At 41.1% G+C, this 12,301-nt stretch overlaps 1 protein-coding gene across 7 annotated transcripts in view; it reads right to left on the bottom strand.

Annotated features, from left to right (window-relative positions):
- Positions 1–187: 187 nt before the first annotated feature.
- The window catches only part of NUP153 (nucleoporin 153), a 46,330-nt gene continuing 34,216 nt past the window's right edge, over positions 188–12,301 (bottom strand). For all 7 annotated transcript variants that reach the window (XM_055703627.1, XM_055703630.1, XM_055703628.1 and 4 more), the window contains 7 exons: positions 11,124–11,738; positions 8,901–9,095; positions 7,457–8,299; positions 5,416–5,784; positions 3,443–3,715; positions 1,788–1,947; positions 188–1,318 (listed from right to left, as the gene is read on the bottom strand). In XM_055703627.1, coding sequence (XP_055559602.1) covers positions 1,234–1,318; positions 1,788–1,947; positions 3,443–3,715; positions 5,416–5,784; positions 7,457–8,299; positions 8,901–9,095; positions 11,124–11,738 — 2,540 coding nt within the window. In that variant the 3' untranslated portion in view covers positions 188–1,233. The remainder of the gene's footprint in view (positions 1,319–1,787; positions 1,948–3,442; positions 3,716–5,415; positions 5,785–7,456; positions 8,300–8,900; positions 9,096–11,123; positions 11,739–12,301) is intronic.

The raw sequence follows: 12,301 nt of genomic DNA, 5'->3' as shown, positions 1-12,301 counted from the left end.
TCCACGCTGAATATACAGTAAAACTCCCCCATCCTTCGAGCAGGGAACCTTCGACTAATTTAAGAGTCTCTAAAATCAGTGTCACTGGCAAAAAGAAGAGGCTGGAGAAAGCACAGGACGGCGCTCAGGTTGAATGAATTATCTCACAGCTGCAGCTGCCTTTCTGGAGAGTTAAAAACTGACAGACAATATTTCATAGTTTTTATTGATGGCATTTATCCCATGGTTTAACATGTTAATTATACTGTAATAAACATGGCTTTAATATTAAACTTTTCCTTATTATCCAAAGTCACCACAGTCCATTTCAGTAAATATAAAAATATATACTTAATACTTTGTACAATACTGGTTTTTGGTCCAAACAAAAATGGATCAGAAAAGCCAATAAACTTACTTTAAGAATTCCCAATTTTAAAGATTTTCTAAATGGATTTAGGCAACTTTGAATAATGGGATTTACATAAAATCTGAGACAATACTAAACAAAAATGGCCGTAACACACAAAATTAAAATTTCAATTTCACAGATTTGTTATGCCAAAAAAGTACATAGAGAAACAAAATTGTATTTACACATTTCATAATAAAATAACAAAGGCGAGACAGGTGATAAAGGGCTGTAAGAATGAAAATATAGAAATAGCATATAATTATTAAATGAAGAACTACAGATCTAACAAGTCCTTAGCATGGATCATCCTTTAATCAGTCTTCCTCTATCAGAAAATTTTAGTGCACGATACACTCAAACTCACTCACTTCACACATACACCGGCACAAACTCAGCATAGAAATCATTCGTTATCAACATTCTCTACTCTATACAGCATCCCTCGCTGATATAATTACAATTTCGAGGCGTCAGTAAACGCAGATGAGCGCACATAGTGGTGCAGATGAGGAGGTATTGTACAAGCCATTCACTGTGCAGGCTCTACTCACGGCTACAGCCAGACCATGCCGAGTCAGTGAAAGAAGTAACTTGCTGGAGTCTAAAATACTTTTGCTTGAGAACGGCCCTGTTGCCAACTCTATTCGTTACCAAAAAAAACAAACAAAAAAAAAAAAAAACCAAACCTAACGGGGGAGGAGGGAGGGAAGGAAAGGGCAGCAGTTCTTTTGTATCTTTAGGCAGATCCGACTTCAGCTAACCCAGCATGAGGTACGATCCCAACAACTGAACAATGCGGGGTAGTAGCTGCTTCCAAAGTTGCTTTACCCATCGGGCGATTATTTTCTACGTCTAACTGCAGTCTTTATCTTCCGACCAGAAACCGAAGATCCAGAGGCAGAGAAAACATTTTTCCCATTAGTCCTATCAAAAGAAATTAGTAGTTCAGAGTTTAGGACAGCGTAGCTGACAATTCAGTAGCAGCACTGAGCAGATACTCCAGAACAACTGTTTCATAGTCTTGTCTCACTAGTTACCAGCTGGCAACAAATGGCATAATGATGAACAGGAAGGAAGAGAGTTCCAGAAACCAAAACCAATTAAATCTCTCTTATTCAGAAGGTTAAGTGGCAGCGTCATGGCTAGGTACGGATTTTACCTTTCAGGAGCCAGACCCTTTCCCGTCACGCTGACGAGTGACCTTTCTGACAGCTAGGCTCCTTGCAGGCACCGCTGCCCAGTTCGCCAGCCGGGCTAACGCAAGGCAGGTGCCCAATCTAGCGTCAAACTCCGAGGTTCATCTGAACACCTCACGATTTAACAGCGGCAGAGGCTGGACACTGTCCACCGATACTACCCGAAGCTCAAGGGAAATTCTGATACGGTCTCTTACCCCACTGTAAATGCTGCAGGCTGGCTGAACGGAAATCCCGAAGAGCCAGAAGGCTGGGCCGGTGCTGCCAGCGCAGGAGAATTTGCACCAAAAGTAAATATTCTTGGGTTACTTGGAAAGTTGAAATTAGAAGTATTGCTTCCAAACTGGAATACAGAACCTGGGAAGGCGCGGTGGAAGCAGAAGGGAATAAGTTAAAATTTGAGCTCATCCTTTCCAGCAAAATCTTCATGTTCCTCCCACTACCTTTAATGATTTTATTTTTTTATTTTTTTTTTTACAGGTCACTCAGGATTACAAGGTGGGGGGCACCAGAAGTGCCAGGTTACTACAGGAACAGTCCAGAGAAGAATTCATTCACTTTAATAGAAAATCTTAAAGGGACTCTTAAAGTAACGCTGCTGGCACACCCCTAATGAATTGCGCACTAACTTCTGTACCACCATTAAGTTTATACCTGTGCATACTGAAGTTTGTATTAATAAAGTCTTAGATTATAGTGTTGAAACATGTAGATTTATATAAGTAAACTTTGCGTCCATGCAGTCGATACGGGGACTCCCTCCCATTTAACATGCAAACACAACACCTCATCTTAAAACAAAAAAACCCCAAACAACCAAACAAAAAAATCCTATCGTCAAAGTAATTGTTAAGAAACACACAGATTTTTATCTTTAAATTGCTACCTGGTACAATGAAAGACTGACGGAGTAATGTGGTTTACCAGATAATCTAGTGACCAGGACAAAAATGTCGGTTACTTTTAATGGAGGCCATTTTGTAAAACTTCTGAGAGGAAAAAAGGAGCCTTTTCCCTTTAAGTATTTTATGTGATGAGATCAAATATGTATGTACTGGCAGCGTTTTTCTTTTTGAGTAATTACTAGTATTTATCTTTCTTACATATAAATTTTAAGGATCATGCTCTGCTCCCCTCCCACAGTATTTTATACTTCATTAGCAAAAAGAACTTTATTTAAAGTCTTAGCCCATCAATGCTTAAAAATAATTCTGACCATACTCTCACACAGGAGGAGCCCCCAATCCAAATAATTTGCGGAAGCCTGGTAATGAAGTCAGATAACTTAAGAACTACAACAGATCCAAAACCAGTAATTTTGCAGCGCTTCTGCCGTTCTGGTTTGTACAATCTTACCAGTGAATACTCCACGGTTTTCTATTTATTTTCATTTATTCATATTCATTTATTCAAAATGAATAAGATTTCTTTTATTTCATTAAAGGATTCATTACATAAATATTTTTATTTTAAAAATAAAATATTTATTTAAATAAGAGGATAATTATTATTCATGTATTCGAAAAATATTTTTTTCATTTAATCACTAGATTTCTCAGGAAAATAAACCCCAATATTTAGTGGTAGTGTTGCGCCCTCCATGTCTGCCAAGTCCCTTGTGCAGACTTACTGTGCGGCTGGCACAGCTGGGGCTCATCCTCCGCAGCCCCGAGCGAGACACAAGTGACTTAACTCTCTACCCGTTATTTTACAGGGGGCAATTCTCACACTTCAATACGCGCACAAGGCAGAAGTCTTCTTTCCCCATGTAATTTAAGGTGCACTTTGTGATAAATAAAATAAAATACAGGATCTCTGAGACCAGAAGGGCGGAGGGATGGTCAGCACTCACCGGTACTGGGGGTAGCAGAGCCAAAACCCGGCTGCGGGGTCGCTTGCTGCCCGAACACCGAGGGCTGGGTGCTGCTCGTCACCGCGCCGAAGGCAGGAGGAGCAGGCTGAGCACTAGCTGAAAACAACGTTGTCGACAGCGATCCAAAACTTGGGGCGCTGGGCTGGCTGGACCCCTGGCTCTGGCCAAACGCCGGTGGCTGAGTGGCACCAAATGCTGGGCCAGCAGCAGGCGCTGGAGGCCCAGAGCCAAACACAAACGAAGAGGACGCCCCTGGGGGAACAGAAGAGAAATGTCAGTATATGCCAGGTTTTTTTCCTCCCACAAAATCAATCTACAAAGGTCCTGAACCCCCATGTTTCCCAAGTCTGGAAGATGAATACTCATCTCAATTTCCAACTAATTGTGTGAGTAAATAAAACGAATACCGTGTCAGCCACAACAGGAATTGCACCTTTTCTTGTCAGTAAGATGAGAAGCACCATGTTTACAAGAATCGGACAAATCTCAAACACACTGGCTGCCTCAACTTGAATCACTGTGTTAGCATTCATGTTCCAGAAACAGACTGCCACGGATACGACATTTTCATTTGTATTTACTAAAAGCTGTTCTTATCACCCACGGAGAATACTAATTTTTCAAACATGCAAAACACAGCTCCTCATTTATTAGGATCAGGAGAACATGAATCTTTCTTGTCAGCAACTGCACCCCTCCCTACCCAAGTGATCACCAACTTCCAGAGGCTAAATCGAGCTTGCAGTCATCTCTCCGTACTCAAGAACTTGGGTTAGCAGCGTAGCTCTCTACGCAACAGCCAGCCAGCTCATTTGTTTAGCTGCTTCGGCTCTGCATAGCCAGCAGAAATAACAAAATGAAAATACGTGACTGAACAGTGACTCTGAACGTACGCAGCAGATGTGCCACGCAAAAGGGACATTTGAAACAGCACTATTAATGCGATTTAAGCAGCCTTCATGCAACGGAAAATACCCTCTGTTGCACCGTAACTTGGAATGGCTGACAGTTTTTCTTTCCAAGAAGATGAACAGATATATGGTAAAAGTTAATGCAGGCTTCTGCATTAAAAAAAAAAAAAAAAATACTTTCTGAAAATGAGTGAAATACAGCGTTGCCCACTAACAAAATGACACTGAAAGTTACTGATTTGTAAGCAAGTTAAATTGATCTGCTGGCCGTTGTAATTTAGGACCGTTTTCTCCGTTTCTGATAGCCAAAGAAGTGTGCAAATTTAATTTCTGTGAATGACAAAGGTAAGCAATCGGATCAAACCAGACGAAGTCCCTTCCTCACAGGTTCAATCTTACTTCCAACATACTGCTAGGCTAGCAGGAATACAGATGATTTGGTGGATTTCATCTTGTGTCATACTGCTAAATTCATACAGTGAGGTAACATAAAACATGAAGAAACTTTCAAGATTCTTATCTCTGTCTTCTCTAAATTGCCAGAAGATTAACAAACATTATGCTTGTTAGGAACCAATCCTTAAGCTGTAGCAATTGTGCATAGAAGTACGGTGTTTATATATACTTGTGAAGGAAGGGTTTTGCAGACCTTTACATTACTTACAACCATTGACAGTTTTAGGTAGGGGAGAGAAAAATCAGCAAAGTTGTAATTCTAACTTTAACTGCAAACACTGGACCGATAGTGAGAAGAAAGGAACTATCATTCTCGTGCTGAGAAATTCCTATGCAAACTGAAATGCAGTAACAGGTTGTCCTTTGTACAGAACAATGCTGCCACCAGTTCATTACTAAACTGTATTTCCTAAATTGTGAAAAACCGAGCCCCAATTTATATTGTTGAATATAAATACTCAGTATTTTTCTGTATTTCCATGCATTTGGCCTACACGTTCTCCAAAGTAAAATATTCCGGAAACACTATTTTCTTGGTCCACGATGTAACAGCAAAATGAGAGGAGCATCTATTTAAAAACGTACCTGTGGAACTCGATGTGGTCGTGGCTCCAAAGGTAAAGCCTGAATTCGCTGCATTGGTACTGCTGGCTCCCGGACCAAAGAGAAATGAAGCATGAGCCGTGCCAGTGCTAGAAGATGTGGTTGCTGGTTTGTTTTCTTGAGAGAAGCCAAATGACTGAGATGCTGCAGATTCTGCGGAACTGCCAAAAACAGAGCTGCTCACAGTGTTACTGGGTTGTCCAAACACGAAGGGAGCGGGAACCGGCAGAGGATTTGAGGAAGAGAGCGTGCTGCCAAACATACTGCTGCTGTTGGCTGAAGTGGTGGGTACGACTGTGCTGGAGGAACTAGAGCTCAAGAAGCTGAAGGATGGCTTTGCTGCTCCTTGATCTGAAAGGAAGAACAGTACATAAACCACCACAGAAATGCCAAACAAACTACAGCAAAGAGGCTCCTGTTTCAATGACCATACAAAAAGCAATCCTGAGTGACACCTCAACTACTGTCGCCTACCTAAGGTCCAGATTTAATGTGCTGATTGCTGCCATCCACAATTAAAGGAACGGAAGAATTGCAAAGAACAAGGACACCACCGCAGTCAAGGCTTCACCGGTTACAAACACCAACCCCTGGCTGTCGTTACCTGAACCAGGATTAACCAGCACTTCTAAAACTCTTCAAACAAAATGGATTTCAGATGTTCTTCGAACAACAACATCAATCACCTGTAACAGTTTTACGGCTTTACTAAATGGAGTATTGAAAAACGCTGTGATACACTTTCATGTGTAGCTTGTTGGAAAACATAGCCCTGTGCCTACAGCTTTAGGTCAGGCAAAGCTTCCCATCCCCCAGCCTAATGCTTCCAAGCTTCATTGTTCTTAGGCACCTCCAAGACCTGCTTTCAGCAGTAGCAGAGAGCAACCCTCCATTAAGACCACTGTTATACAGTACTGAATGCAGTTCTACATACTTAAAATAGAGCTATCTTTTTAAAGTCAGTCATTCTTCAGCTTTCCCTAAGCTACTGGTCTAATTCTCATTATTGTGATTTTGTTTTCAATTTCCCCATTGTGCTTTTTTCTAGCAGTTACGGTCCCTTTTCACCTATGCCGTTTTTAAGGGACTGTAACATCCCTAAGAATGCTTGTTAAAATTTCCCTTTTGCACAAGGTGCTTCATCACATTTCCGTATCTAAACCAAGCTCCAAAGCTTTACTTGGCAGGTAAAAAAAACCCAATCCAAACCCAACCTCAACCTCTGCCAACCATCTCCCCTCCCCCAAAGCCCACAATCCTCCAAAAACCTGTCTGTTCAGTAGCAGTTCCACTGTAAGAATACTGTCATTAAAACCAGTATAACCATACATACTGCTTTTATTCAGGGTTACTAACTGACGACCTTTTCCATAACACTTCAGAAGTTAGAAACTCATTCTGTTCTCTAAAAGACAGTCGCCAAGTCACACAAATGGAATTTATCAACCAGATTTTTTCCACACCGTGATCGTGTGGATTCAATCCTCCACTGCAGACTTTCAACAAATTAAAGGAATACAAATCTGTGTAATATCTATGAAGTGATTTTTATACCTTTGTAGCAGTAGAGAAACAGCAGTACACCCTGTGGCACAGCCGCAAGTACATGGGAATAAGTTATTCCCCCCCCCCCCCCCTCATTCCCCTTCACTATGACAAACGATCCCAGTGTGAGGCCTCGATACTGCGCCGTACCACAGCTTCTGTTACCAGCTTTGCTGCTGCTCCTGAGACAATCCAGCTTCTGTGCTCATACAAGCAGCAAGCCAGCTTCCATAAGGTGTGGCCATTTTTTTTTGTCTAAACCTCCTGTTAAAACTCATTGAAGTCTAAAAAGGAATTGCTACATATTGTCTGCACATCAACAACCAGAACTAAAGGCAGGCTGCAGGTAGTAATTAAGTCTTTTCTGAAGCTCTAAGGCACGATATACACCAAATCCCATGGATTTTGTCCAGTACGGCCTCAGAGTCATTATTTGATGGATACAAGTAGGCAAGACGACAAAAGACGTTCTGTTTACCTGAAGTACTGGTTTGTGCCCCAAACGCGAAAGATGGCTTTGCCTGCTCACTTTCCTTCTCTGATGGTTTAACAAAACTGAAATTGAACATAGGTTTTGCTGTGCTCTCCTCTTTGGTATGCTCAGCGGTCCCAGCTGAAAAGATAGGTTGTGCCTTTAACTCTTCATTGTCAGCTTTCTTTCCAAATGCTAGTGAAGCAGCAGAAGTGACAGAGTCCTGTTTCTCTTCTGTCCTTCCCAAAACAAACTGTGAGGCAGGTGCAGACTCCACACTGCCGAAAGAGAAGCCTCCCTTTGTTGAAAGGGTGTCATCCTTTTTCTCATCTGATTTCTTAAATGGAAACGCAGGTGATGCTCCCTCCTTTTCTGCCACAGTTCCAAAAGTGAAGCCACTGACTCCAGTCTTATTCTCATTGGTAGCTATGGAAGAAGTCGAACTTGTGCCAAAACCAAAGCCTCCCAAAACGGGTTCCTCTTTCTTCTCCTGCTGTCCCAGGCTCGCTGTCCCAAACTGAAATGTTGAAGGAGCCTGACTGCTTGTAGATGGAAGTCCAAAGGTAAAACTGTTAGTTTTATTTTCTTTTTTACTGTCATCTGATTTAGAGTCTGAGGAAGAAAGTCCAAATTTGAAGTCCCCTGAACTAGCAGGAAACTTAAATCCCCCAGTCACAGTGTTGGAGGATGCAGATTCGGACGCAATGCCAAACTTGAAGCTCCCCTGTTCTCCAAATTTAAAGTTTCCTGTGCTACCCAACGTATGAGCAGATTCAGAGGAGGACGACTGGACACCAAAGGTAAATGATGGCATTGCAGCATTTGTGGACACAGGAGCAGTACCAAATCCTGCAGAAATAAGCAATAATGTTACATTTGCCATATACGGTGTAATACATAATACAGGCTTCAGCTACATGGCTGGGATTCTACTCCTAAGCTTCCTAGAGTGAAAACCATTTAACAAAAAAAAACAAAAACAAAAACAAACCCACATACAAAAAACCAAGCAAAACACAAACACAAAACAAGTAAGAAATCTCCGCACTCCCTCTCTACATAACACCTTTTCGCAATGGTACTCTTCTGTCCTCCACCTGGCTTTGAAAAGTATACTGCTAACTTCTGTAACCGATCATGCTTTTTAGTCAAAACTCCAGATGAGTAATACACAAGGCTTGAAAAGAAAGATGTGGTTAATCCAAGCTCTCCTCTAACAAGCATTATCTTTTTCTGCAGAAAGGGTGTGGAAACATAGGCACATCACCTTACTCAAGCAATATTCCTAGACAAAAAATGAATGGTTTTGCCATACCTCAACGGAAAAATAGCTGCACTTAAAAAAAACCAAAAAAACAAAAAACCAAACACACACCACCACACAAAGCAAAACCTAAAGAAAAATATAAATTGCAGACTGCACACCTTTGGTTTTCTCATTTAATATTACCTTTGACCTCTGCTTTGGTGCCTGGCTTTGCACATTCACAGGCTATACATTTTGTGGCTTCCGCTTTGTTTTGGACCAAGCAGACCTCACAGTCCCAGCTTCCTTCGGGCTTTTTGAATTTGTCTAAATCCAGAAATCCTCCAGAAGAAGCAGAAAACGTAGAAACACTGCTACTGGTGACAGGCACTGAACTCCCTTAGAAATAAGCAAGACAGTTAGTCATTCTGTTTAAATGAGAAAGTGAACACAAACTTCTTAAGAAGCTCTTATTACTAAATCACAAAGCAGATAAACAGAACAGTAAAAAAACAAACCACAAGTTCATTTCTGTCAAGCTCAATCTGAGAGAGTAAACAACAAATATATAAAGATTATATATAATCTTTATATATATATAATATATAAAGATTCTTCTTTATAATTATGTATGATTTTAAGCATAAATTGAACCAATGACATTTAAAAAGCAACTGCAGTTCATACAATATAGCAACGCAGCCTACTTCAGATGTAAACTAAAGGCACTGTATTCAACTAAAACTACTAAAAGAATTTCTGGTGACACGAGTAACCCATAGTCAAAATTACCACCACTCAAGTTAACAATCACTGTCAAGCGACATGAGGCTGAGAATTTACCAGAAAGATTCATCACAAAATCACAAAGACAGACACGTTCAAAACTACATCATGACAAAACCAAAAAAACCCCAAACAACAACAAAAAAAAAAACACCAGAGAAGAACATATAGCTCTTAAACCCACAACTGTGTTTGCTGCACAAGCTACACTGTCTCCAGCAGCCTCCATGAAGAGGCCCAAAAGATAATGCTCGCCTTCTGATTTTTCTCCCCTTTAAAGGGCAAGTTGTCACTTGATGGTGCACCCTGACAGAACCCTTCAGCTCTGTAACTGTGAGGACCGAAGTGAACATCCAAAAAACACAAAAGCATCCACATAATTGTTATGTTTACCTACAGTTTTAAACCACTGAGGGTGGCATTTAAAAGAGGCAGAAGATAACGCCTCAAATTCAAAACAGTAGAGACAGGAATAGGCCTTCTCTTCCACAGCATATCAGAGAATTTTAATCCTCCCACTTTAGTTGCTTCACTCGTCCCCTTGACAGATGCAATCTAACTGTGCAATTCTCTGTACCACGATGGTCATGGCAAACCCCTCACACTTGCAAAATTCCTCCTTGCAGTGGCTAGAGTCTCAGACAAAAGCACCAGCTGATCACTCTGAGGCTCAAAGTCCATGAGAATAAGCTCCCTCTGAAATTCATTATCTCAAGAAATTACACCATTACTGTACAGCATGATTGCAAAAGCCCAGTCTAGTCCATCATAGTTGTTCCCCCCCATCCCCCCAGATATACTTGCAAAGGTGTTTTTTGACATATTAAGAGCCAATGCAAGTTAACATTAAAATAATTATTTGTGCTTTAAAACCAATAAACTCACCACACTCTTAATCAATTACAACAATCACATATAATGGGAAGCAAGTCAGCAATGCACTGAAGGCGGCACCCACCTCCCCCAGGCCTGGAAGGACCTTGACATTCCAGAACAAGCTCACTCACGTTCTGGGGCTACCGCTGGCCTCCATAGGCATAGCTGAACATACGGTTTCAGCTTAAGATGACCAGTTAAAACTACACTGTCTTGAACTCTGGCTTCATACCTCACCTCTGCTCAATTACACACAAATTCTGAGTGGAGACTTTTTTCAGGCATGTTCTGTAAATACTGTTTCTACTTATGCTTTGAAAGAGAAAAAACCCCAGTAATGTTTTAACTCTGAAAGTTCACATTTTTCCCCAAAGAAAATGAGTAAATCTGTTTTAAGTTAATTAAGGCATCCAGTTTAGTCATCTCTCCCCACCAGCTGCAGAGCAGGGTATATCTGCTTCAGCTCAGCTCTGCACTAATACATTTCACAATCAGTTCAATTCATGTGACATGGAATCTGGGCTGAGACCTCCAAAGTGCCTGTACCCAACCAGTCCTGCAGACAGCCACTAATCCCATCCTGTCTGGCATACAGCCACGCTGCTGAACGTTTATCGTTTGGTTTTGGGGTTTGTTTGGTTTGGGTGGGTTTTTTTGGTTGGGTTTTTTTTGTTTTTTTTTTTTTTTTTTTATACACAACATATTTTATTCTGTAAAGAATGCACAGAGGCTGAGACCGAAACAACAGAAAAGAGAAGAACAAACCTGGTTTCTCGGACTGACAAGCTACACATTTGCTGTCTTCTGCCTTATTTGATACAAGGCACACCGCACAGTCCCAAGAGCCTTTTGGCTTGTTAAATTTGTCTCCAAACCCCAAAGTGACTGCTGTGTCAGTGCTGGTGGAAGACGATGTCACTGTCACCGAGTTGTCTGTGACCACTGGCAATGTCAGAGCAGGCATTACTCCCGTTCCAGGCTTTGGTGTCTCACATGCTATACATTTCGTAGCTTCAGGTTTGTTCTGGACCAGACAGGTATCACAATCCCATGTGTTGGGTGCTGTTTTAAATTTGTCTTCAAAGCCCAGTGTCCCTGCTGTAGGGACGGCTGCCTTAGAGGCGACACATGGACTTGAGCTTATTGTCTGTTTCGTACTCTCAACTGTGGACACTTTAGCAGCTTCGCATGTTACACATTTGCCATCTGTAGTTTTGTTCTGCAGACATGGGTCATGTAGGTCAGACTGCCAAAATGAGGATGCTTGTTTAGAGGTGTCTTTAACTGCAGAAAAACTACTTATTGCAGGCCTTGTATAGACCACTGTGCTTGTAACAGGCTGTGCAGATGTTGGAGAGTGTGTTTTCACAGACGTAAAACCTAGTAAAAAAAAAAAACCAAAACAACATAAATAGGAAGAGATCTTACTGATGAAGCAGGACCCTCACCACATGTAAATTACTTATAATACAAAACTGCATGAATTTAAACCAAGTGCCAACGGTTACAACTATACATCCTGACTAACCACAAGAGGAAGTCCCTGGAAATCTTATCCAAAGGGATGAAATTTCATATGCTGCACCAGGACACAAAAGCACATTTATTTAAAGCTCAATTTAACTCTTCATTTCCAAGAAAGTTTTAAATACAAATCCTCACTGGTAGATACAAATGTGAACAAACAGTACTGAAAGCTGTCTGTCTGTCCTAGACTAGAAATAATCCAATTCCATTTTAAGACACCATGCCCGATCGAATCAAATTTCTAAAGCTGCTCCTGCCATAGTACATGACTCACATTTACTTTAGTAGCTGTACAGCCGTTAATACTGGGAGCAGCAATCCACATGGTATTTCCCCACAGATTCTGAGAATTAAGTAATAAAAATTAAGACAACAGAACAATTGTTACCTATAATCTTTGTTCAAAACGTACTGGA

This window comes from Falco cherrug, chromosome 3, assembly GCF_023634085.1.
Source record: "Falco cherrug isolate bFalChe1 chromosome 3, bFalChe1.pri, whole genome shotgun sequence".
Lineage (NCBI taxonomy): Eukaryota > Metazoa > Chordata > Aves > Falconiformes > Falconidae > Falco > Falco cherrug.
This window is presented reverse-complemented; position numbering and strand designations above follow the sequence as displayed.